This window comes from Eurosta solidaginis, chromosome 3 (assembly GCF_040869045.1).
Source record: "Eurosta solidaginis isolate ZX-2024a chromosome 3, ASM4086904v1, whole genome shotgun sequence".
In the NCBI taxonomy this organism is placed as follows: Eukaryota; Metazoa; Arthropoda; class Insecta; order Diptera; family Tephritidae; genus Eurosta; species Eurosta solidaginis.
This window is the reverse complement of record NC_090321.1, coordinates 76,858,989-76,886,272: the sequence shown is the minus strand read 5'-3', so window position 1 is coordinate 76,886,272 and position 27,284 is coordinate 76,858,989. Positions and strand designations below refer to the sequence as shown.

At 40.7% G+C, this 27,284-nt stretch overlaps 1 protein-coding gene and 1 long non-coding RNA gene across 3 annotated transcripts in view; both read left to right on the top strand.

Annotated features, from left to right (window-relative positions):
• The first annotated feature begins 4,445 nt into the window (after window positions 1–4,445).
• Window positions 4,446–27,284, top strand: part of Tango11 (transport and golgi organization 11) — a 114,303-nt gene continuing 91,464 nt past the window's right edge. The window contains exons 1-2 of one of the 2 annotated variants that reach the window (XR_010950750.1): window positions 4,446–8,295; window positions 8,683–9,723. Coding sequence is in view for 1 of the 2 variants with exons in the window: in XM_067772442.1 (XP_067628543.1) it covers window positions 8,275–8,295 (21 nt within the window). In the remaining variant the exon portion in view is untranslated. Of the gene's footprint in view, window positions 8,296–8,682; window positions 9,724–27,284 lie in introns of those variants that run through there. The other variant, XM_067772442.1, reaches the window with a different exon arrangement.
• LOC137246475 (uncharacterized) lies at window positions 14,824–17,348 on the top strand. Its single transcript, XR_010951512.1, has 3 exons — window positions 14,824–14,912; window positions 14,984–15,522; window positions 15,885–17,348. It is a non-coding gene; the product is annotated as an uncharacterized lncRNA (long non-coding RNA).

The following is a 27,284-nucleotide window of genomic DNA, read 5'->3' as shown; positions in this document are numbered from 1 at the left end:
ATGGCATAATGCGACTTTATTTGTCAAAATGTATAATACATGGATGTGTTCTTTTGTCGGAATAGCCAATTATTTATAGGGGATTTATGTAAACTTTTTATATAAAATAATTTTCGTTTGTGAATTTTCATATATGTATACGTTTTTTTTGAAACTTTGTTTTTTATTAGGAGAAACGCTTTCATGCCTAAATATGGAGCTTGTGCATAATGTATGTATATATAATCGTTTAGGGTTGTAAATCATATCTTGCGAACATTTTTTTGTTATTCGTTTGTCTGAAAGATCTGTTGGTCAGAAATTCGTAAAAATTCTGTTCTTACAAACATATAGCCTCGTATAGGAATAAGTTTAAAATTTTGAATCGCTTCAGAGAACGTTGTTTTTTTTTTGAATTCTTATATAGGATTAAGATATTTTAATAAAATAATGTGAAAGTGAATTAAAATTGAAAGAGATAATGGTTTGCTAAAAATTTAATCGGTTGGGGAGGGGGAAGATGACATTAGGGTGAGTATGTAGGGTCATTGGGAGCAAAGATAAGGGGACTCGCTGCCAAGCAGAAATTCGAGCGGTCCAAGGTAGGGTGGGCTTTCTGCGAGGGGTATGCACGGAAGTCAGATGACGATGATTGTGACATCCGCCCCGCATCAAGGTGGACCAGGGTTAAGGGCCCCGACCTCTCGCCCTGAGCTAGCTGGGGGACATTCCACCTTGATTGCGCAAAGGGGCGGATTCACCTCTAAAAGGTGTACGTTACAATAATATTATGGCGCCCAATCAAAAACATACAAACGGGTTGCTATATGTAATATAGCGCCCAAACACATGAAATTCTTTTTAATACCACATACATACATATATATGTAGATCAAAAATGTGATTGTTTGGGCCTAACAACAGCGTTACTGATTGGAATTGGCGCCCACCAATGAGTACAATTCATTATAGATATTAACATCAATCGACTCAAAATTTGCCAATACTCATTTTAAATTACAAATATATTTCAGTCTTTAAAACATATATATACATTTTGGCGTATACAATCATCGAGTTAAACGGGTCTAGCCGTATGCGACCAACACCCTGTCTCGGTGACTTATTTATGGTGTTTGATCCGAAAATTTAAACGCACCAAGACAGGAGTTGGAAGCAGATGGTATACCCTATCAATAGCCCATAGATGGCGTAGCCGCATTAGGGTGGTCGGCTATTTGCATCTTTTTGAATTTCTTAGATTTTTATTCTTTTTTTTAGTCATTACAATGCATTTCTTTTTTTTTAGCTTCAGATAAAAGGGAAGTCCTTATTAAGTTTTTTTTGTTAATAGGTTGCTCCTTAATTATGCAAATTATACATCATGACCTCAAGCGGTTAACTACATAAAGCTTGTGTTGCACAATGTATACAAATTTTAAAAATATATCCACATATTGATTTTTTTTTGAAATACTGAAGTGCATACACCCTCGTAGGAACGCAAGAGTTTGCTCCAATGACTCCTAGCATCAAAAACTTTTTTTTGATAGGCCTGAACGTCATCTGAACCCTCCCAAACCTATATATATGACATTTGGAATTGAATTTAAAGTATAAATAATTTTCTTTTAGGAAACAATTTAAATTAAATAGTTGAAATAGATTCTTGAAATCGATCGAATTCAAATTATACATTTTTTTTTGGATATAAAAATCTTTTTTTTTTTTTTTTGAAACAATTTGCAAGCAGATCTGAAATTGAGTTACCTTTTTTTGGGCGAAACAAAGGTTGAAAATAGACTGTGCGATAGGGGTAAAACACGAATCGCATGGGTCGCTTCGAACCTTATAACACCCGATACAAGACTAAACAATTAAATAAACTAAAATCGGCCAGTATGGCGAACTCCAATGACACTACCTTTATAGATCTTTCTGATCGATTCGGAGGCGGTAGCGCAGCCGTAGCCGCAGGCGGAGAGACTAGGCAAGCGAATACTAATAACGCTTCAGCAGAGCCAAACAAGAGCACCGGTACTATTCCGAAAGCGCCTAAAGAGCAATCGCAACCATTACAAGCTCCACCATCGAACTTGAATTTTCCACCACCTACTACTAACAACACTGTTGAACCAAATCGAGCTTCTGTAGGCAACCCTCGTGGGCTTAGGGATGAGTTAGCACCAATTCTAAAAGAATTGATGGTCGAGGCGAAACAAGCCATTATGACAGAAATTCGCGAAAGTTTACCGGAGTTAAATAGAGCAGGTCCAAATGCGGAGGCAGCGTTAGAGCAGTCAGGGGGAAATGGTAGGGCACATAATCGAAATAACAAACGTCGAAGACACAATTCGAGCATCGAATCTCGCGATTCTAGGCGTTCCCTCGATTTAGCTTCGCATGTTAATACAAATAATGGTAACGGCAATAGAAACAACAATCCTCACGTGATCAGTGCAACAGCCCACACGCGCAACAACCCACCACCAGTTCGTCAACCACAAATAGTCGAGGAAGGAGAATTGGCGGCTATCTCTGCCGGACGTTGAGGAGTGTCAGGAATAAGTGATAGGGAATTGTCCAGGCCAGACATTAAGGTATAAAAATGGGGACTAGATTTTAAAGGGCACCGCGATGCCATGCCAGTCGAAGATTTTATATTCCGACTAGAATATTTAAAAGAACAGTACGGTTGTACTTGGGGAGAAAAAATACGCGATTTCCACCGACTACTAAGCGGCGAGGCACGTGAGTGGTACTGGCTTTACATAAAGTCGCACGGCAGAGTCGACTGGCCGAGCTTGCAGCTCGCGCTGCTACGCCAATTTTCAGACCAACGTACAGATTCCTTAGGGAACTGACAGAAAGGAAGCAAAGACCTGCAGAAAACATCGACGATTACTTCCATGCCGTGGGAGTGTTGCGATCAAGACTTAAACCAATCCCGGAATATGAAATAGTTCGTTTGGTAAAAGGGAATCTGCGAGAATCTCTAGTGAAAATGGTTTACCCCATTTCGGCATACTCCTTATACCAATTACGAATGGAATGTAAGGAGGTCGAGCGATGCTTTCCGCGCCGTGACCGCACGCCGTTGAGTACTTTTACGCCACGCACACAATATGTGAATGAAGTTTACCAATCTGAAAATGATGGGCGTTTTACTCCCGGTGATGAGGGTCAAGTCACCGTGGAGGAAATACGCCATCAGTCTTCAAATAAGCAGGCGGGCGTCCGTAGAAACGTTTCGTGCTGGAATTGTGGCGCTGACGGCCACTTCTTCACCGAATGCATGTCGCTTCAACGGCGCATTTTCTGTTACAAATGTGGCAAACAGGATGTTATTACTCCTAAATGCCCAATGTGTAACCCAGCGGGAAACGCTTTGAGGAACGCGATCGTGACGGGGGAATCGCGCTCCACCCAAACCTCGTCAAAGTAGACGTTTCAACAAATACAGAACCGTATATAGAATCAGCAATTACAACGGATATTTGCATTTTCAATAAAAACATAAAAACCGTAAAGCCCTCAAAGACAGGGAAGGAAAATACGATATCCTATGAAGGACGACTTAGGAAGTACCTCGAAACTCGGGAAAGAATTTTTGCAGAAAGCATTGTTATGGGACGTCGGGCGGTTTCGCGTAAAATTCAGAAGGCAAGGGAACGATTTCAAAAAAGAAAAAAACTCCGACAGAAAGTAGTGGCTTCTATTAAAACATTAAGTACCACAGACCCGCGAGTATATGCGGATATAGATATAATGGGCATACAAACGCACGGTTTACTAGATACTGGCGCCTCCGTCAGCATTCTAGGCCGTGGCTGTCGGGAGTTTGTAGAAGGATTAGGAGTTCCTATCGAACGTTATGTGTCTTCTGTCACAACTGCAGGCGGCCGCAGACATAATGTCTTAGGCAAAATAACTTAACCGGTAAAGTTCAATACAGTGGAACAAAAAATCACCTTTTTCTTATGTCCATATCTCGAACAAAAGATCTACCTCGGGGTCGACTTCTGGAGGGCGTTCGAGTTGGCACCTGAAGTTATTACCGTAGATGAAATCGATTTAACAAAAATAGAGCAAGAGATGGTGTCTGAAGAAGACAGGAACGAACGTCGCGTTTTACACTGTTTAACACCAGAGCAGAAAGAACGTTTAGAAAAAGTAGTAAAAGGGTTTAGAACATATGAAGATCACGGGTTGGGGCGTACAAGCTTGGAAAAACATACAATAAAGTTGGTCGACGAAACAGTACCGATTAAGGAGCGACATTACCCTCTTTCGCCGGCGATGCAAGCCATCGTGTACGAAGAGGTCGATAAAATGTTGGAGTTCGGCGTTATAGAGGAGAGTGAGAGTCCATGGAGCAACCGAACAACAGTGGTAAGAAAGCCAGGGAAGAATCGCTTCTGCCTAGATGCGCGCAAACTCAACGCCGTCAGGGTAAAAGATGCATATCCCTTACAAAACATAGAGGGTATACTAAGTCGCATTGACGACACCCACTTTATAAGTAGCGTTGATTTAAAGTTCGCGTTTTGGCAGATCGAGCTAGACGAAGCTAGTAAACCCTACACTGCTTTCACCGTGCCTGGTCGCCCACTCTACCAATTCGTTACAATGCCGTTTGGATTATGCAATGCAGCCCAAAGACTATGTCGGCTAATGGACCGTGTCATTCCTCCGAGGCTAAAGTCAAACGTTTTTACTTATCTGAATGACTTACTAATCATCGCCCCTGATTTTGACTCGCATCTTCGGATTTTACAAGAAGTCGTCACCTGCTTAAGAGACGCGAACCTTACAATAGGGTTGAAAAAATCGAAATTTTGTTTCAAAGAATTGCCATACTTAGGTTATATAGTAGGAGGAGGTATATTGAAAGCAGATCCTGAAAAGATCAAAGCAATACAGAAAATCCCTGTTCCGAAAACGGTAAAACAGGTGCGCAGTTTCATCGGAACTGCAGGATGGTATAGGAGATTTATAAAAGATTTCGCCACAATGGCAGCACCTTTGACAGATTCGTTAAAGAAGGGGAAAAAGTTCGAAATGTCTGAAGAAGCAGTGGAAGCATTCAATAGCTTGAAGAGAGCACTGACAAGTGCTCCAGTTCTCAGACACCCCGATTTCTCAAAAAGATTTTTCATACAATGCGATGCATCTGATTATGGTCTGGGTGCAGTACTCTACCAAAAAGAAAGTGATGATGCAGAAAAGCCAATCGCATACTTTTCACAAAAGTTCAACGACTGTCAAAGAAAATATAGTACAACGGAGAAGGAATGTCTTGCGGCGGTGATGGCCGTCAAGAAATTTCGACCATATATCGATCTAATGCCATTCACGATAGTGACTGATCATGCTAGCCTTAAATGGCTAATGTCTTTAAAAGATTTAAATGGAAGACTAGCTAGGTGGTCATTACAATTACAAGCTTTTAATTTTGAAATAGAACACCGTAAAGGTGCAGACAATATAGTGGCCGATACGCTCTCGCGTTGTATAGCAGAGATCACAGAATCTCCACTAGCAAATATGGATACCGTTGAATTCGAATCGAAGGAATATAAAGAATTAATCAACACGATAGAAAACAATACAGATAGGTTGCCTGATCTAAAGGTAGAAGACGGCATGGTTTTTAAAAAGTTTTTGTCGAAAAACGTAGAACTAGAGGAAAATGAGTGGAAATTGTGGGTCCCTGAAGCTCTGACGTCAACTCTCATCGAAAACGCACATTGTCCAGAGATAGCTGCGCACGGGGGTATGGCGAAAACTCTACATAGACTTAGGAGGTTGTACTATTGGCCTAACATGGTGGTACAGGTTCGCAACTTTGTGCGAGAATGCCAGACCTGTAAGGAAACAAAACCTTGTAATGCAATTTTAAAGCCAGGGATCGGAAAGGAGGTGGTAACAGTCCGCCCATTTCAGAAATTATATATTGACTTTTTAGGTAAATATCCGAGGTCGAAACGCGGCAACTGTTTTATTTTTATCATTATCGATCATTTTTCAAAGTTCATTTTTTTGAAGGCAATGCGCGAAGCTACCGCGAGTAATGTGGTTAAGTTCTTAACCGAAGAAATTTCTCATAAGTTCGGCGTACCGGAAATCGTACATTCCGATAACGGTAAACAATTTGTATCGAAACAGTTCTCGGAACTATTAGAAGCGTACGGAGTTAGACACCTAAAAACAGCTTTTTATTCACCGCAATCGAATGCCGCCGAAAGGGCAAACCAATCGGTGTTAGCTGCGATCAGATCATATTTAGAAAATGACCATAGGGATTGGGATTTATACCTAACCGAGATTGAGTGTTCTCTTCGGAGTGCAGTGCACTCTGCGACAGGAGTCTCACCATACTTCACACTCTTCGGATTTAATATGTTTACAAACGGGGCTGATTATGCACTGGCACGGAGGTTAGAGAGTTTGAACGACAATGAAGTTTTTGTCTTGGACCCTAGTGACAGGCTTAGATTAATGCGTGAGAAAATACAAGAGAATTTACATGAAGCATACGAAAGCAACGCAGCGCGTTACAACAAAAGAATTCGCGAAATACAGTTCAAGCCTGGCCAAGAAATTTATAAACGGAATTTTGTACTTAGCGACTTTAAACAAAATGTAAACGCTAAATTTTGTCGCAAGTTCACTAAGTGTCGAATTACTAAGGCGCTAGGTAACAATATGTACTTGTTAGAGTCGTTGGCAGGGAAGAGTTTAGGGGCCTGGCACGCGAAGGACCTTAAACAATAACCGCAACCTAAGGAACCTAACGCCAAGGAGGCTAGCACTAAAGAACCTAATGCTCAATAACTTAATACTAATTAACTTAATATTAGTCAACCTAGAACTAAATAACTTACGGTTAAATAACTTAAAACTACGCAATTGTGTTCTATATAACTTAATACTAAAATGCCGCTGCGATGACCTGAAAGGACAAAATGTAATTAACTTTATACAAATATATTCCATTACTTGCTGTGAATACCACCTTCGATGAGGGTCAAGTCGGGGGTAGGGTATTCCGGCAGAAGTGGTGATGCAAAATTTTCCTACTAGAAAGAAAAGAAAGATTACAAAAAGTAACGAATCTTAAGTACATATCTCAGTTTTTTTTACTTCCCGTAATGGCACGGCACCTAATTCGACATATGCCCGGCTGAGCTCTCGAGGCAGGAGACGTTGTCAGGGTGTGGGTGTTCCCCGCGTTGGGCTTTGAGCGCACCTTGTCCCGCTCGAGTATGGCAGCACGGTAGTAAAGGGCCCAATGTCGGAGCTTTCCAAAGTTCAACTGAAAAAGAAATAAAGAAAGAAAAGAAAAACCAATTTCATTATTTTGGGCATTAATCACTCATATAAGTGCACAATTTTTTTTGGTGGGTATTCCAAACCATCGAAATTACAACCACATGAAAATTTTTATTTTCTTCTGCAAGTATCTCTTGGCAGATACCAGAAATTTTGGATTCTCGTGTTCGGATCCGCAGTCCTAAATCCAATGCGCGTTTTTTGATGCCACTGGTGATGTTTTGGTCCCGGCCACTATCGACCAGATGCACCAAAGTGGCTTCTCCTATAGCCAATCTAGTGGCGGGGTACAGCTCACAATGGCAGAACAGTGCTTCGTCCATCGATAGCTAGATCAAAACACTTTAACACTTAATTTAACACGAAATAAGCAGACACAAAGTAAAATAATATCCGCGAGTAATCCGCGCACGTATAAAATGTAACCAAACCCGAAATGTCAAATTAAAGAATATCAACAAAATTCCCAATATGGGAAATTTGTAAAAGCTCGATTCGAAGGGTTGCCAGATGAGGATAATGGTGTGGAGAAATAAGGACAGGACAGGGATGGCTATAGAGCGACAATGGTTGCGGTTGATGTAAGGATGACGAGATAAAACGGCACATGAAAACGGTGTTCCTCACGAACACAAGCTATATAAAAATAGCTAACTGTAAGGAAAGAGTTATAGTCGTCCAATATAGCAGCACACAAGCTGCAGCGCGCCGCCCGCTTGCAAATTTTTGGTGAAGTATTATTAAATAAATTTTTAAGCCGATTATCCCTGTGCGCGAAAAGTCATAAACCGATGTTTAGTTTTGATAAATAAAGTGGTGTGTTTTTTTTTATTTAAATAAAACCAAAATAAAAACCCCCATAAAAAGGCAAAAAAGCCAAATATATATATCGCGCGCTCGGGCGACAGAAAAAAAAACTTTCAAAGTAAGGCAGGAGCCAAAATTCTGCGGGCATAAAGGATGTGGAATACTTCTTATCAGGTGAGTGCTAGAACATTATACTTTTGTTTTATTTGCGCATATGGATTTTCGCGCCGTTTGGGATTTACCTAACCTCGTCCTCGACTTCGGTCACCAATCTCCTCAAGAAATTCGGCACTGGCATAATGCGTATGCAGGACCGGATTTCAGGGAGTGTAAATCCCACTCCACCCTCTTTATACTTCGATAAAAGAATAATTTAAATAATTTTTTTTTGGTAAATTTTTGTTGTCTTGGGGATACATTTCTATTTTTTTTTATCCACCCTAATGTCTAACCTAGACTTGGCGAGGATACATGTAATGCTTGAGGAGCGTAAATGCCAAACAGGCGTAAATTCCTCAAACCTATTTGAATCCGCGCTAATAAGGCCTTTCGTCCCTCCAGTGGAAGGATCACCTCTAGTGCCGAAAAGCTCTTGCGTAGCGCCAGGGATATTGCTTTTACATAAACTTTTCATCACCATCTTACCATAATTGCCATGCTATAAAGGGTTTTCTTCACAAATATAACGATCGAAGACAGCAATCGGGAGTGTTGAGTGCATCAAAAGTCACCTTTCAAAGAAAACGGGGAAAATTAAAGCAACCAAAAGGTCGAAACGTTAATATACGTATGAGGGTAGGCTAATTTAAGTATTTTTTTTTTGTCCAAATCGCATTTGTTTAAATTCAAATGACATCGCAGTAAAGTTTGTAAAGAGCTGTTCGGTGACCAAAAGGGGCCAAATAGTCAATTTTGAGTAATTTCGCATGTCCTTTCAAACACTTTTTTTTTGTAATAGCTGGGAAAAAACCAGCTCACACCAATTTCCCTTAACCTCCATAATAGAGCTCTGTTAGGTAGGCATTAGGGTATTGTATCGTGTCTTGGTCGAACTTCGCTCCTATTGAGCATATGAATGTTTGGCCTATCTTTGGTGGCAGAAAGGCCTAAGAAATATTTTATAATTTATTTTGGTGTTCAGTAACCGAGGATTTCTTTTATATGGCATAATGCGACTTTATTTGTCAAAATGTATAATACATGGATGTGTTCTTTTGTCGGAATAGCCAATTATTTATAGGGGATTTATGTAAACTTTTTATATAAAATAATTTTCGTTTGTGAATTTTCATATATGTATACGTTTTTCTTTGAAACTTTGTTTTTTATTAGGAGAAACGCTTTCATGCCTAAATATGGAGCTTGTGCATAATGTATGTATATATAATCGTTTAGGGTTGTAAATCATATCTTGCGAACATTTTTTTGTTATTCGTTTGTCTGAAAGATCTGTTGGTCAGAAATTCGTAAAAATTCTGTTCTTACAAACATATAGCCTCGTATAGGAATAAGTTTAAAATTTTGAATCGCTTCAGAGAACGTTGTTTTTTTGAATTCTTATATAGGATTAAGATATTTTAATAAAATAATGTGAAAGTGAATTAAAATTGAAAGAGATAATGGTTTGCTAAAAATTTAATCGGTTGGGGAGGGGGAAGATGATATTAGGGTGAGTATGTAGGGTCATTGGGAGCAAAGATAAGGGGACTCGCTGCCAAGCAGAAATTCGAGCGGTCCAAGGTAGGGTGGGCTTTCTGCGAGGGGTATGCACGGAAGTCAGATGACGATGATTGTGACATCCGCCCGCATCAAGGTGGACCAGGGTTAAGGGCCCCGACCTCTCGCCCTGAGCTAGCTGGGGGACATTCCACCTTGATTGCGCAAAGGGGCGGATTCACCTCTAAAAGGTGTACGTTACATACTTTTTTATCTTTCAATTGATATACTTTGACGCATTAATTTTAAAATGTAACAATTAACTTATTTCATTAATTAAATAAACACTCATATATAAAAGTGGTGTCAGAAGTGTATTTTAAAAATGAGCCTTACACCGGAGGATTTAAAAACAGTGTTGGATGCGCTAGCAGGAGCAATCCGAGGAGCTGTGGAGGAGGCTGCACAGAATTCTGCGGCAAATACCAACGTAAATCGTTTGGTGTCACCCAAACCGCCACCGTTTAGTATTACGGAATACACATTAGAAGATAAATCCTTAGTACAGGATTATTTCACACGTGTATATTGGGCATTACAGTTGAGCAAGGTTCCAGAAGCGGAACAGCACAAGTTCGTACATGTACACATGGGGGCAGAGCTTAATAGAGCGCTAAAAATTCTTGTTAGCCCAAAAACACCAGACTCTCTCAACTACAGCGAAATAAAAAATATCTTGATTCGCCATTTTAATGGCTGTAGGAATAAGTATGCAGAAAGTATCAAGTTCCGGCAAAACAAACAAGAAAAGGGAGAGCCGATTTACAAGTTCGCACTTCGGTTAAGAGAAGAGTATGGAGAATTCTTAGATAGATGCTACTAGAGCAATTGTTGTATGGCGTAGAATCACGAGTTATTTGTAACGAAATTATTGCAAAGAAACCAAAAAATGTTGCTGAAGCATATGAAATTGCGCATACAATCGAATTAACACAAAACGCCACAACAGACCTAAAGTGCACAGAGGGGATACAAACAAGCGAGCCAACGTATAAACTGGGAAACGCACCAGTTAAAACAAAAAGAAATACAAATTCGAAAAACCCGAGTGGCGAAAAACCGATGCAGAGGGAAAAAGAGAAAGGGTCCAATTGTTACGGATGTGGGGGGCAGCACCTTAGAAAAGATTGCAAATTTATTAATTCCAAATGCTTTGCATGTGGAAGAGTGGACCACATCGCCAAAGTGTGCAAGACCAAATTAGATCAGATTTCAGAGGATGAATGTGAATCACTTCAAAAACTAAACAGTGTTAATGATTCCTATATATATAGATGGGAAACAAATTCAGATGGAATTAGATACGGGTGCACCATGTGCAGTAATGAATTGCAAAACGTTGCGTTCGATTAAATCAAGTTTTAGGTTGTTAAAGACAGATCGACGATTTACAAGCTATACGGGCCACAAGGTGAACTGCATTGGACGGGTCGTAGTAACTGCGACAATGATGAAAACTTCACGACGACTTAATTTGTATGTCGTTCAAGGAGATTGTGATACACTTTGCGGCCGAGAACGTATATCGCAATTCGCACGAGAAATAAACTTCACTGAACTGTTTTCATCGTCAACCGAATCAATGCTATAAATTCAACAGCACCAAAACTATCAATAAACCAACAAACGCGACTGCAACATCTCATTACACGTTTTGAGGACATCTTCAGTACGACAGCTGGGAAGTTGAGTGGGCCACCTGCAAAAGTAAAGCTCAAAGCTGGAGCAACACCAGTTTTCGCGCGAGCGCGCGATGTACCGATGGCGCTGAGAGAGGAGTATGCCCAGGAAATAGATCGTAAAATTCAGTCAGGTTTTTACAAGAGAGTGGAGCAATCAGAATGGGCCTCAACAACACACGTAGTAGCAAAAAAGAATGGGGGTATTCGCATTACCGGTAATTATAAGCCCACTGTCAATCCAAAAATGATCATCGACGAACACCCGATTCCAAAAGCAGAAGATTTGTTTAATAAAATGAAAAACGCTACAATATTTTGTCACTTAGATATAACAGATGCATAACGCATTTAACAATTGACGATGAGTTTGCGCATGTATTGACATTAAATACAGTGACGCATGGGTAAATACGACCTACTCGTGCGGTATATGGAGCTGCAAATATTCCAGCTATCTGGCAAAGAAAAATGGAGACTGTGTTACAGGGAGTCCCAAATGTTTTAAATTTTTTTGATGATATCTTGGTGTTTGCTGAAAACTTCGAGCAACTACTGATAGTTTGGAAACGACACTAAATCGCATTAAATCACATGGTTTGCATTTGAACAAGTCAAAGTGTGTCTTTGCGACACCATCGGTGGAGTTCCTTGGCCACCGCATCGACGAACAGGGCATACATAAGTCCGAAAAACACATTGAAGCGGTACTAAACGCTCCCAAGCCAACGACTTTCGAAGAGTTACAGCTGTTTTTAGGAAAAACCACGTATTATAGCGCATTTATTCCAGATTTGGCCACAAGTGCACGGCCATTGCGGGATATGCTGAAAAGAGAAATTTTACTGGACTAAGGAGGCAAACGCAGCGTTTTCCCTATTGAAAGAGACGTTGGTTTCACCTCAAGTGTTGATGCCATACGACCCAACACTACTACTGGCAACAGACGCGAGTCCAACAGGACTAGGAGCCGTGCTTTCACACCGTTTAGAGAACGGGACCGAACGACCAATTGCATACGCAAGTCGAACATTGAATGCTACAGAACAACGCTATCCACAGATTGACAAAGAGGCATTGGCAATTGTGTGGGCGGTTCAGAAATTTTTCAAATATTTATACGCGCGTCATTGGACACTAATCACCGATCATAAGCCATTGTCACAAATATTACAACCTGACAAATCGCTTCCAGTATTATGCATAAGTATAATGGCGAACTACGCAGACTTTTTAAGCAGATTTGATTGCGAGGTAGTGTACAAGAGCTCAAAAGCGAACGCAATTGCCGACTATCTTTCACGCGCCCACTTTCGGCCACCGAAATCATTACAAATTAAGCAGTTGTAGCAGACAGCCATGTTCATGTCATGTTTGACGTTCGAACATCGTGTTGTTATTCCACCAAAATATCGAAACAAACTGATTGACAATTTACACACGGGGCATTTAGGAATTGTTAAGATGAAAGGGATTGCTCGCTCATTCATATACTGGCCGGGCATAGACAATGATACCGAGAATATTGCGGACCAATGTGATGCATGTGCAAGACAAACAAACAAACCGGCAAAAAGTGAAGATCATCATTGGGAATACACCAAGGGACCATGGGAACGTATTCATATCGACTATGCGGAACCTTTCGAGGGAGCGATGTTGCTGGTAATCTCGGACGCATACAGTAAGTGGTTAGAAGTGAGAGTTACTAAATCTATAACAGCAACGGCGACAATTGCGTTGTTGGACGAAGTGTTTGCGGCTTACGGCGTGCCGCTAACTGTCGTTTCTGATAATGGAACAAATTTGACTTCTGCAGAATTTAACAACTTTCTGACAGCAGTTGGTGTTAAATATCACAAATATTCAGCGCCGTATCACCCAGCAACTAACGGACAAGCAGAGCGTAGCGTCAAGAAAGCATTGCAAGCGATGGATTCTACGAGTAGTTCATTAAAGATAAATTTGAATGAACTTTTGAGGCAATACAAAAACGCACCGCATGCAACCACAGGGTGATCACCAGCACTACTATTTATGGGGCGACAGTTGCGCACAAGGTTGAATCTGATTCGACGAGAGGAAATTTCAAAGAAGGTAGAAGAGAAGCAATACGTAAATTCTAAGAAAACCATTAGAGAATTTGAACCAAATCAAAATGTTTACTTTTTGTCTCGAAATCCACGAATTTGTAAGTGGCTCAGGGGAACCATAAACGCACGTCTAGGTGATCTGAACTATGAAATACTCTTCAATGGGAAAAGTGTAAAACGGCATGGGACCAAATACGCAAAGCCCCGGTTGGACCTGATAAAACAGCTCGGGAAGTTGATTATTACAAGGCGAGGCTGTCAACCGAATACAATACTAATGAAACCGAGGCATCAGCTGAAGTAGATAGCACTGAAGCAATAACGCAACCAGTGGTTACTGAAACGGCGCAAAACGAATCGTGGAGATCGGAAGATTTTGAAGGCTTTGCTTCGGCCAATAGTACAATAGGGCAAAATCCTACATCGACACCGCATACAACACCCGAAACAAGTAGGATACCTCAAATTCCACGGCGATCAACCAGACAGAGAAGAGCACCTGTCGGATACTCACCTCAGCCCTTGCAGAGGAGGGATAAATGTTACGTATGAAACGAGATGGCAGCGCCACGACAATAAATTATTTATATATTCATCTGGCAACTGTGTTGCCAGAACATTCTTTATCTTCTTCTTTATTAATAGAGTTGTGCTTTTTTGTTCATTTCAGAGATTCGAATCGTTTGTTCTTTTTCTGATGAACGAACAAGTTGTTCTTTTTGTTCGTCTCTTCTTTTTTTTCAAGCAAATTTGTTCACTGCTGCTCGCACCAGCGAAAAAAGCCAGCAAGTAAAGATAGGGGTGTGTATGCAGTAATCATTGTAAACTTTACCAAGTAGCGCAACTAACAGCTGATAGCTCAAAATTTGCACACATACACAAACATCACTAATGGCCATATTACGGAAATCTTAGGGAAATTGAAGTTACATTTTTAAACAGACATAAAATGTTATAATTTTGGAACGTATATCATCTATGACACCTTAATTGCAGTAATTGAAAGAAAATGTTTGCTTATACTCAAGTATTTAATTATTTTTTCTAAATTTATCGTTAATATCGATGCAATGATTGATCCAATGCAACTTTGCTCTTCCTACTGTTCTTCATTCCACTCCACTCGAGTGTCTCTTTCACTGAATTCGAGTGCCTTCCACTCTATTCGCAACATAACCTCAAAATAAGCTGCCAAACTATATAGTAAACAATGGCAGTAATGCTTTGTGTATGTATAATTAACTTCAAAAAAAGTTAAAAATTTCGGAAGATCCAGGAAATTGAAAGAGTACAGACACAAATTGTAAATAAGAGCTTTTCAAGTTTAATAAATGTAATCATTAGTTTCTTACAAAACATATTTTTCATAAATAGCCCATACATATATTGTTGTAGCAGTGCCACACACAAAGATGACCACACATATCTTTAGTGTAAGTGGCATCATCGACATTCGTGCTCACTGTGAATTTCTGCGTATGTATGTATCATGGCGGACCGATACAAGGTGGCAGCATGGAACAGCTGATTATAAACTTTTTTTTTATTTGATTTGATACGTCAACTTCCGGTGCGGTACGATTTTGACATTTGTCCATCGAATTTATAAAAACAAAATACATGGAATTTTTATTTATGTTTGTAGGTATGTCACCATGCTGCCACCTTGTATCGTTCCGCTATGGTATGTATGAATTTACAATGCTCGCGAACGAGAAGAGAGAAAGAATAACATTAGATAAAACGAACTAAAAGAACAAATGAACTAAAAGAACAAACAGAACCGAAATCGAAGATCACTTGTTCAGTTGAGAGACCCGGTCAATTGAACAAGTTCAGAACGAAACGACCCATCTCTATTTATTACTTTTTTTTCTTTCAATTGATATACTTTGACGCATTAATTTTAAAATGTAACAATTAACTTATTTCATTAAATAAACAGACATATATAAAAAGTACAATACAGTTTTTTCGGATTAAAAATATACATTTTTTTTAAGTTAAATTAATTGATATGACAGGGGTGAAGGAATTACTATTCATAGAACAAAGGAGTGAAACTACAATTAGCTAAAACCAAAGAGAATCTTTTAGAGGAAAATAGTGTTGCTTTTTTGGGGATTTAGTTGATTAAAATATTACAAAAATTGTAATTTTTTAGTTATAACAGTTCGTTACAAGATTGATTTAAAAAAATCAGAAATAGAACGAAAAAGCTGTGTTAGATATTAAAGATAAAATATACCGAATTTTAATTACGAATAATTTGCAGCAAATCCATGGCCATAAAAGCTCATAATTTAAAAAGGCATGTGTGCTGAACTACCGGTTTCGAATGGACCTTAAATGTTGGCGGACCAAATAGAAAAAACGACGTTCTGCACAATAAACGGAGACGCCCTCACACATATGGTAGGAAGCTGTCACAGTTCGCCGGATATTTCAATCGTGAGCGCAGAACTCGTAAACTGCGTCAACTGGCAGCCGATGGTAACATTGGCATCCGACCACCTGCCTATACTTATTTCACTCGAGCGTACCGCCGACTTCATCGTCACAGAAAAATGCACTTTCATAAAATTTAAAAAAAAGGAAAGTGGGACGAATACAAATCCTTTACACACAATGGGAGCGTGCTATCCGCAAGGTGATTGAATCCGCCTCGGCACGTTTCATTCCCGCCGGTAGAATTCCTGAAATTCGGCCCCACTTCCCGGCGGAGGCGGCAAATTTAGCAAGAGAACGTAACCTTATAAGACAGCTCGATCTCGGCGACCCCCAAATAAGGGATATAAACCAACGCATCAGATTGCTTGTCGATGAACACAAGCGGGCCAAATGGGAGGAGCACCTAAGCTGTTGTAACCTCTCTGCCGCTGTAGGTAAACTTTGGTCCACCGTAAAGTCCCTATCGAATCCGTCTAGGCACAATGACAAAGTTTCCATCGCCTTTGGCGATAAAGTGCTGTCGGATGCGAAAAAATACGCGAGCGCTTTCTGCCGACAATATATAATGCTTTCTACGGTCGATAAAGATAGACGGAGGGCCAACAGACACGCACATAAACATAAATTCAGCGCGTCACCAATTAACATCACCGCCAAAGAGGTTGAGGATGACATCGGTCATGCTCAACCATCCAACGCAGTGGGCCCAGACAGCATAGCCATGCCGATGCTTAAAAGCCTAGGGGAAGAGGGTTTCAAATATTTAGCACATGTCTTCAACCTGTCTCTTTCCACCTTTGTCATACCCGAAAAATGGAAAATGGACAATGTGGTCCCGCTACTAAAGCCTGGGAAACCAGGTAACATAGGAGAGTCGTACCGCCCAATATCCCTCCTATCGCCAGTAGCCAAGACGCTCGAAGCCATTTTGCTCCCCTACTTCAAAGCAAATTTGCAGCTAGCCTGTCATCAGCATGGCTTCAGAAAACAACACAGCACCACCACCGCGCTAAATGCCATCAGCACCCAGATAAAATGCGGTTTATATGTATGTATGTATGTATGTATATGTCTATTAAATCTATGATCGAAAAGAATCTTACAGACTAGATATAAATGAATAGAAAGATATAAAAACTATATAGTCAAACTTATATATGTAATAACCGTGTAAATAATAAAAAAGAAAAAAGATACCAATGAGATGAATAAATAATAAAAATAAATTACAGCCACAAATACAGAGAAGACTTAAACTTACTTCTCGACAAAGAGAAATCAAGAAGGAAACTCCCTGAGAGTCTATTAAATACGGTAAGTGCGCGGAAAATCGGGTTAAACATGCAATAGTTAGCTCTACCGACACGCAAGTAAAAGGGCAAGAAAGTACGAAGACACCTATTAGGTACATTAAAATTAACTTTAGCTAGAAGAGCTGAACAATCCAAAGAGCCAGTGATGAGATCGTAAACAAACATTAGTAGATGCGCAGCTCTCCGGATTTCAAGAGACTGGAGATTGATAAGTATGCATCGCGAGTAATAGGAAGGGGTTGGATCGTCAAAGTTAATAGAAACTAAGCAAAATCTAATGAATTTTCTTTGAACCCTCTCTATTCTGGCAGAGTGGCTAATATAGATAGGATTCCAGACAACTGAGGCGTATTCTAATTTTGAGCGAACTAAAGAGATAAAAAGTGCCTTCCTGGTATAGGGATCCTTAAAGTCTTTTGCATATCTGCGAAGGAAGGCAAGGTTTCTGTAAGCCTTCGGAAGGACATAACAGATATGACTAACGAAGGAGAAAGAGGTGTCGAAGACAACACCTAGATCAATAACTTCTTTGACAGAAGCCAGTGGAACACCTGAAATACCATAGGGCGTGGTATGCAGGGTAGACGACTTGGAAAAAGACATTTGAAAGCATTTTTTGACATTAAAGTAGAGACTATTGGTATTACACCAAGCAACAAGATTATTTAGATCATTTTGTAGGAGCACTGCATCTGACGGGCCATTAATTCTGCGAAATATCTTAAGATCGTCTGCATATAAAAGGAAATCAGACGAATTAAAGCAGGAACCAATGTCATTAATAAAGAGCACAAATAAAAGAGGACCAAGAATGCTACCCTGAGGTACCCCGGATGTTGCCAAGAAAGGTTGGGACTTACAGTCTTCAATTTCGACGCACAAGGACCTATTCGACAAATAAGATTTTAACCATGAGTGAAATCCAATGCATTCCAGTTTAAATAATCAGCCCTATTCTTGAATCCATCGTATACTCGATTTTCGTAAATTCTACGAAAGTACGTTTACTGAATCCATCGTAAGTTCGAAATTCGTAGAAAGCCTTCACTGAACACACTCGAAATGTCAAATCGTAGAGTTTCGTACAAATTTTCTACGACGCGTATCAGTTTGCGGGAAAAAGTAAAATCACTAAAAATTCAGAATAAAAAGGGATATTAAACAAATAAAACATAAGTATATTGTTAAAAGTGATATGCATACTAATTTAATTACAATCTATTGTTATAATAGGTCAAAATTGTCACAACTCGCCAACAATGTTCCCGCTTACTTGACCTATTGCAGCAGCAACCTAAAATGGCGCTAGGCTTTACAAAGTGCCCAAAAGAGGAGGTTAAAAAATTTTGGGAAAACATTGCAAATAGTATTGCGCCACCAACAAAAGATGCAACTACCTGGAAAAAAGTTGCTTTTGTAATACGTATGCATATCGGCAACATAGCTTCGCAGATTTGGAAGAAGGCTTAAAAGAATTAAATTAAAATTAAATTACTAAAATATTTATTTTAATTTTTAAGGGTCTTATAATAATGACAATTATTACAAAATTTATAAAACATGATTACACCCTGAAACCTATATTTTTCGTAGAACTCCCTTTTTACGCTACGTTTCTCTTCGTTGGTTGTTGTTGTTGTAACGATAAGGTTGCTCCCGAAGGCTTTGGGGAGTGTTATCGATGTAATGGTCCTTTGCCGGATACAGATCCGGTACGCTCCGGTACCACAGCACCACTAAGGTGCTAGCCCGACCATCTCGGGGACGATTTGTGTGGCCACATTAAACCTTTAGACCATCCTCTCCCTACCCACCCCCCAAGTTGCATGAGGAGCTTGGGGTCGCCAGAGCCTCGTCTGTTAGTGAAACAGGATTCGCCGCGGATAGGTGAGGTTGACAATTGGGTTTGAAGAAGTTATATATTGCGCTGGCAACCTGAAGGGTTGCGCTACACAGCCCCTTGAATCAGGTATTTTAGTCGCTACTTACGACAGGCATACCTACCGCAAATATTCTGACCCCCTAACCCGCTGGGGTATCTCTTCGTTGGTCATATATAAGTGTATCAATTGTGGACATAGCCGCGTTTGGAAAATTAGTAAGACATCTTTCAAAACTTTGGAAAATGTGGTCTGACACATCGGAGAGTCAAAATCTTTTCCAACTCCGTGCTGATAGCTACCTTCCGCAAAAAAAACGTAATACCGATGCTAAGCGTATTATAGGACTCATTGTAGATGACCTACCGAACGGTGTACTTCCTTCATTTATAACACCGAGCACGTAGGTAAACGCAGTCTTGTTTAGGCGGAAAGTTTTTATAAAACAAAATTTTTTAAAACCTTTATAAGTTCATTAAAACACGGATCCTTTCACATACATATCCTCTTCTAATTTCAAGACTCCTCGCAATTTTTAAATCGCGCCTTTCTTGCTCATTTTTTTCTAGCAAAGATGCAAATGATATGGAATCCATTTTAAGCACTAAACTTTTTTTTTAAATGATATAATGCAATATACTAAAATTTAAGTTGAAATTTTTTATTCACAATCGCTCAGCTGACTTCGAATAACCAAAATTTGACATTTTATGTTGGCAGCACTTTTTTCGGTTTCACATGAGTTCAGTGATAGCAAATTCTTCGTATTCGTAGCGGAGGGTTGTATTCGTAGATTTTCTACGATGGATTCAAGAATAGGGCTGAATAAGATTTTATGAGATACTTTATCGAAAGACTTCGTGAAATCGGTGTATACAGTATCTACCTGGCAACCGTCCTGAAATGCAGAGATACAGAAATCAGAAAACGGCACTAGGTTCGTAACAGTCGAGCGACCAGCCACAAACCCATGTTGGCACGGCTCAATGACGCTTATGATGACAAAAGTTAGCTTTTTTTTTATAATTTTCTCAAAAAGCTTCGAGCAAACTGTTAGTTTGGCGATAGGTCTATAATTAGAGACGTCATTTTTATTGCCAGCTTTAAAGATTGGACAAATGGAACTTTTTTTCCACCTATCGATAAAAGTTCCGGGTGACAGGGATAAATTGAATATATGCCGAAGAGGTATGCACAAAGATAAACTACAGAACTTCAGGACAAAGGCACAGAGGCCGTCACTGTCACATTTTAACGAGGGTTTAAGGGAGGAGATAGCATTGCTGACGTCATCGCCGGAGATCACGAGGGAGCCAAAATCTAGACGATCATAGAGCCCGGATCGCGAATAAGAGTCATTCAGATCTACAGTAGCATCATCAAAGTTTGATTTAAAGAAATCAGCAAACAGCTCAACTGTTTCTGGTAGGGACTGGGAGCGTACATCATTAAAGCTCATGCAGATCGGTATATTCGTCGAACCACGTTTGGATCGGATAAAGTTCCAAAAGGCTTTAGGTTTAAATCAAAACCCCCACCATAGAACAGTATTCCTTACGCTAGACCTATCAAAAGCTTTTGATACGGTCAACCATGGCACGTTACTGCAAGACCTGGAAGGGTCTACCCTTCCCCCATGTCTTAAGAGATGGACCGCAAATTATATAGGTGGTCGGCAGGGAAAGGTGCAATTTAGAAACGAAACATCAAAACCAAGAAGAATTAAACAAGGGGTGCCACAAGGTGGTGTCCTATCCCCATTTTTGTTTAATTTCTACATATCTAAGCTACATTCGCCACCAGAAGGAGTTACTATCGTTTCCTACGCCGATGACTGCACAATAATGGCCACTGAGCTTTGCAACAGAATAAACGGCTACCTCCTTGATCTCTCCAGTTTTTTCGCCCCGCGAAACCTGGCATTATCACCGACTAAATCCTCCCCGACCTTATTTACAACATGGACGTCCCAAATGTAGACCATTTTGAACACCCACGTCGATGGCACTACGCTACCGACTGTCCTACACCCCAAAATCTTGGGTGTGACGTTTGATCAGGATCTACATTTTGGTGAGCACGCAGCCGCAATTGTTCCGAAAATCCAGAGCCGTAATAAAATCCTCAAATCCCTTGCTGGCAGTACTTGGGCATAACACAAAAAAACGCTCATTACAATATACAAAGCAATTGGCCAGCCGATTACGTGCTACGCGGCCCCTATATGGTCGCCAAGCCTAAAAACTACCCACTGGAATAAGCTACAGGCCTGCCAAAATACTACTCTCAGAATCGCCACAGGTTGTCGTCTAATGTCCCCAGAACACCATCTACATAATGAGGCGAGAATACTCCCCATCAGGGAGAGAAATGAGATGCTAACCAAACAGTTCCTGTTGAATACCCAGAAACCTGGGCATCCCAACATACATCTGATTGCTGAGGCCACACCGCCTAGGGGCTTAAGGATTCATCTCCGTAAGCATTTTGAGGAAATACGGCACGTGAGAACTCAACCGTATAAGGCAAAAAAAACACAAGCAGGTCCTTAGTGAACTCCACAAACAGGCGTCGGACCTTTATGCCAGGAATTGCCCGGTGAATTCAGTACTCAAAGAACAGTACCCAAAACTTGCGGAAAAGCAACGCATACTCCCCAGGGAAACGCGAGTCACTCTGGCTCAACTTCGTTCTGGATACTGTAACAGGTTAAACTCTTACCTATCCAGAATCAACCCCGACATACAAGATGTATGCCCCGCTTGCAATGTGTCCCCACATGACACCAACCATCTCTTTAATTGTAATGTGGAACCAACGCCTCTAACACCCCTTTCATTATGGTCCACCCCTTTTGAAACAGCAAGTTTCCTTGGACTCCCGTTAGAGGATATTGATGACAATTGTGATCGGTCGCAGCTGTTAGGTGGGGCGAAGAACTGCTACAACAACAGCAAGGGACCTTAAATGATCCCGTAAGGGTTTCAAAATGATACCAAAATAGTCCCGGAAAAGTCCCGAAATGTTTTCTGACAAATCCCGAAAACCATACAGAAATTATCCCTGAGTGTTCCCCAAATGATCGCGAAATAGTCCCGAATTGACCCTGACGGGATCCCGGACGGATCCCGAAAACCATCCAGAAATGATCCCGGAAGGGTCCTCAAATGATCCCGAAATAATCCAGAAAGTCACGAAATTACCCCGACTGATTACCGGACGGATCCCAAAAACCATCGAGAAATGATGCCGATATTGTCCCAAAAACTATCAAAAGTGAGGCCGAAAGGTTCCCAAATGATCTCGAAATTACTCTGACGGAATCCCGGAAGCATCCCGAAAACCATCTAGAAATGATGCCAGGAAGGTCCCCAAATTATCCAGAAAAAGTCCCGAAATATCCTGACGGGGTCCTGAAAACTATGCAGAACAGTACCCAAAACTTGCGGAAAAGCAACGCATACTCCCCAGGGAAACGCGAGTCACTCTGGCTCAACTTCGTTCTGGATACTGTAACAGGTTAAACTCTTACCTATCCAGAATCAACCCCGACATACAAGATGTATGCCCCGCTTGCAATGTGTCCCTACATGACACCAACCATCTCTTTAATTGTAATGTGGAACCAACGCCTCTAACACCCCTTTCATTATGGTCCACCCCTTTTGAAACAGCAAGTTTCCTTGGACTCCCGTTAGAGGATATTGATGACAATTGTGATCGGTCGCAGCTGTTAGGTGGGGCGAAGAACTGCTACAACAACAGCAAGGGACCTTAAATGATCCCGTAAGGGTTTCAAAATGATACCAAAATAGTCCCGGAAAAGTCCCGAAATGTTTTCTGACAAATCCCGAAAACCATACAGAAATTATCCCTGAGTGTTCCCCAAATGATCGCGAAATAGTCCCGAATTGACCCTGACGGGATCCCGGACGGATCCCGAAAACCATCCAGAAATGATCCCGGAAGGGTCCTCAAATGATCCCGAAATAATCCAGAAAGTCACGAAATTACCCCGACTGATTACCGGACGGATCCCAAAAACCATCGAGAAATGATGCCGATATTGTCCCAAAAACTATCAAAAGTGAGGCCGAAAGGTTCCCAAATGATCTCGAAATTACTCTGACGGAATCCCGGAAGCATCCCGAAAACCATCTAGAAATGATGCCGGAAAGGTCCCCAAATTATCCAGAAAAAGTCCCGAAATATCCTGACGGGGTCCTGAAAACTATGCAGTAATGATCCCGGATGGGTCCCAAAAAGATCGCGAAATGACGGAATCCCGAAAACCATCCAGAAATGATGCCGGAAGCGGCCCAATATGATCCCGAAGTAGTCTGCAAAAATTCCCGAAATGGCTCTGACGGGATCCCGAAATGATCACGAAAACCGTCCAAAAATGATGCCGAATGATCCCGAAAAAGTCCCGAAATGAACCTGACGGGTACCGGGCGGTATCCGAAAATCATCCAGAAACGGTCCCTAAATAATCCCGAAAACCCCCCGGAAGGATCTCCAAATTATTACGGAATACTCCCGAAACAACCCTCACGGGATCTCGAAAACTATCCAGAAATGATGCCAGACGGGTCCAGAAATTATCCCGAAATAGTTCCGAAATGACCCCGACGGGATACCGAATACCATACAGAAATCATCCGGGAAGGATCTCCAAATGGTCACGGAATTCTCCTGAAAAATTCCCGAAATAAACCTCACGGGATCCCGAAAACTATCCAGAAATGATAATGGAAGGGTTCCCGAAATAACCCTGACGGGATCCCAGATGGATCCCGAAAGCTATCTAGAAATGATCCCGAAAAACTCCCGAAATGATCCTAACGGGATCCCGGACGGAGCGAGAAAATTATTCAGAAATGATGCCAGAAGGGTCCCGAAATGACCCGGAAGGGATCCCGGACGGATCCCAAAACCATCCAGAAATGATGCCGGAAGGGTCCCCAAATTATCCCGAAATAATTCCGAAATAACCCCGACGGGAACCCGAAAACCATCCCGGAAGGATCTCCAAATGATCCCGGAATACTCCCGAAATAACCCTCACGGGACTCCGGACGGATCCCAAAAACCATCTAGAAATGATGCCGAAAGGGTCCCCAAATGATACCAAAATAGTCCGGAAATGACCCAGATGGGATCCCGAAAACCATCCCGGAAGGATCTCCAAATGATCCCGAAATGACCCTGACGGGATCCAGAAATGATCTCGGAAGGATACTGAAATAACTCCGAAAGGATCCCGAAAAATATACAGAAATGATCCCTAAAAAGTTCAGAAATTACCCTGACGTGATCCCGGGCGGATCGCGAAAATCCTCCAGAAATAATGCCGGAGGAGTCCCAAAATCATCCCGAAATAGTCGCGAGATTACCCTAACGGAATCCCGAAAACCATCCAGAAATGATCCCGGAAGGATCCACAAATGATCCCCAAATAGTCCCCAATAGCCATCTATCCTCCTTCAAACCAAGTGTTACTGCGGATGGTCTTATTGCTTTTGTTTCCAAAAACACTAACATTAGTGCTCATTAACTCACATGTTTTCCTCTGGTCAAAAAGGACGCGGATATCAAAGATCTGACACGATTTAATTTCAAGCTTGGTGTATCGCATGCACTAGTGGATAAAGTTTTAGATCGCAAGCTCTGGCCGGCAGATGTTAAAATTAAGCCTTTCAAAAACCGTCGTAAAGTTGTTCAAGGTGGCGGTTGTGATGCTTAGCAATCAGTAGTGCCAGACAAACATTTTCCTATGCAAGTCAGAATTTATTTTCAAAATGTCTCTGGCCTTAGGACTAAGGCCAACTTGCTTTTTGATATGAGCTCGCATTTGGAATATGACATATTCGTTATAATCGAAACATGGCTCAACTCTAATTTTTTTGATGGTGAATTCTTTGATCCTAACTTATATAATGTCTACCGCAAAGATCGTGACTACTGCAAAACTGGACTTTCTAGAGGTGGTGGAGTCTTAATTGCCGTGCGCCGTCATTTTCGTCATCGATCGTGGACCTGTCTGACATGGATTCGTTGATCGACCAGCTTTGCGTCTCTGTTCAAGGCAGCTCGAAATTGTTTGTATGCGCTTCATATATTCCTCCGTCTAGTGCGGATTCTGTTTATAAATCGCATGTTGACAATATTGTTAGTTTAATACATACAAAGGATGGTAGTAACTTTTGTATCTTAGGCGACTTTAACTTACCAAATATCGAATGGTCTTATGTTGACAATAACTTCGCTCTACTTCCTAAAAATGTAAATAGTTACGCTGAAATTCTCCTCACTGATAATCTTTTAAGTGTCAATCTCTTCCAGATTAATAGCTTCAGAAATCAGTTATCAAGAACACTTGATTTTATATTTATTAACGATAATATTAATTATTCCCTAACTGAATTTATGGGTCCACTGTCGTGTTCCGGTATTCACCATATCCCGCTAGTTTTGGGTGTTGAATTTTATAATTTTGAAAGCATTGTTCCAGATAACGCTACTCCTAGTTTCTCATTTAGGCGTGCGAACTTTGCTAATATTTCCCGAGAAGTTTCTCTAATTGATTGGGAATCTATTTTTTCTGGAAGTGATCTCTCACGCTGTTTCAATGCCTTGAAAGGCCTTATCAATGGGATTTGTAGTAACAATATTCCGCGGAAAATTAAAAAGTGTTACAAAATTCCTTGGTATACTACTTGGCTCAAGCGGCTAAAGAATTTGAGGAATAGATTTTTTAAAAAATTCAAGACTACAAAGTCTTGGGTGTTTAAAATCAAGTACATTCGCTACAACAGGAAATTTAAAGCGTTAAGTAAGAGGCTGCGTATTAATTTCACCCGAAACTTCGAATCTTGTATCAAAGATAACCCTAAAGCCTTTTGGAATTATGTAAAATCCAAGAAAGCTACCTCGAGTATTCCCTCGTCAGTTTTTTATAGTGGGTTTCATACCTCTTCACCTATGGAGTCGGCTAACCTTTTTGCAGACTTTTTTCACTCCAATTTTGTTACTCAGCCAGTTAGTGTTCCTGAGTCCTCCTCAATGGTAGACTCTCCCATCAACTTTGGGGCTCTTACTCTTTCTCTAGATGACAATGTTGATGGAATCCGGAACCTCAAGTCGTCTTCCCAGACAGATATTGACGGCTTATCGTCTTATCTCTTTAAAAATTGTCTGATTTTAGCCACCCCGGTTCTTTTAATCTTCAACAAATCTCTCAAGTGTGGTGAGTTCATTGATGCTTGGAAGATAACCTTCATATCCCCCATTTTTAAAAGTGGTAATAAAAACAATGTTGCCAACTATAGACCAATTGCGAAATTATCTACTATCTCTAAACTTTTTGAGTATGTTTTAAAACAAAAAATTAGTTTTGCTGTCAAGCAATTAATTAGTGATAGTCAACATGGCTTCATGCCTGGTAGATCCACGGTTACAAACTTAGCAATTTTTTCTGAATTTTGCCTTGCAGCCTTCAACATCCGTCTTCAAGTCGACACGGTTTATACGGATTTCTCCAAAGCGTTTGATAAAGTCAGTCATCAAATCTTGATATCCAAACTAGCCAGACTGGGCTTTCACTCTATATTTTTGTCTTGGATTAAGTCCTACCTTCACTCACGCAAATGTGTAGTTGTTGTTGACAATACTCACGCCAAGCCTTTTATTGCATCCTCAGGAGTACCCCAAGGCAGCATCTTGGGGCCACTGCTTTTTGTAATTTTTATTAATGACATTTCAGCCTGCTTTCAGCATTCCCATTTTTTGCTGTACGCTGATGATCTGAAGGTGTTTACAACTGTTTCTACTCCTTCTGATGCAGAAAATATTCAGTCTGATCTGAACAACGTTGCTGATTGGTGCCGTAATAATAATCTGCCGTTAAATATTGGTAAGTGCTTTCACGTAACCTTCTCTAAGTCTCGTGGCACAATTCCCACTTCATATTATATTGACGGCTCTCGTCTGTCCACACGTACTGAGATTTCTGACTTAGGCGTAGTTTTG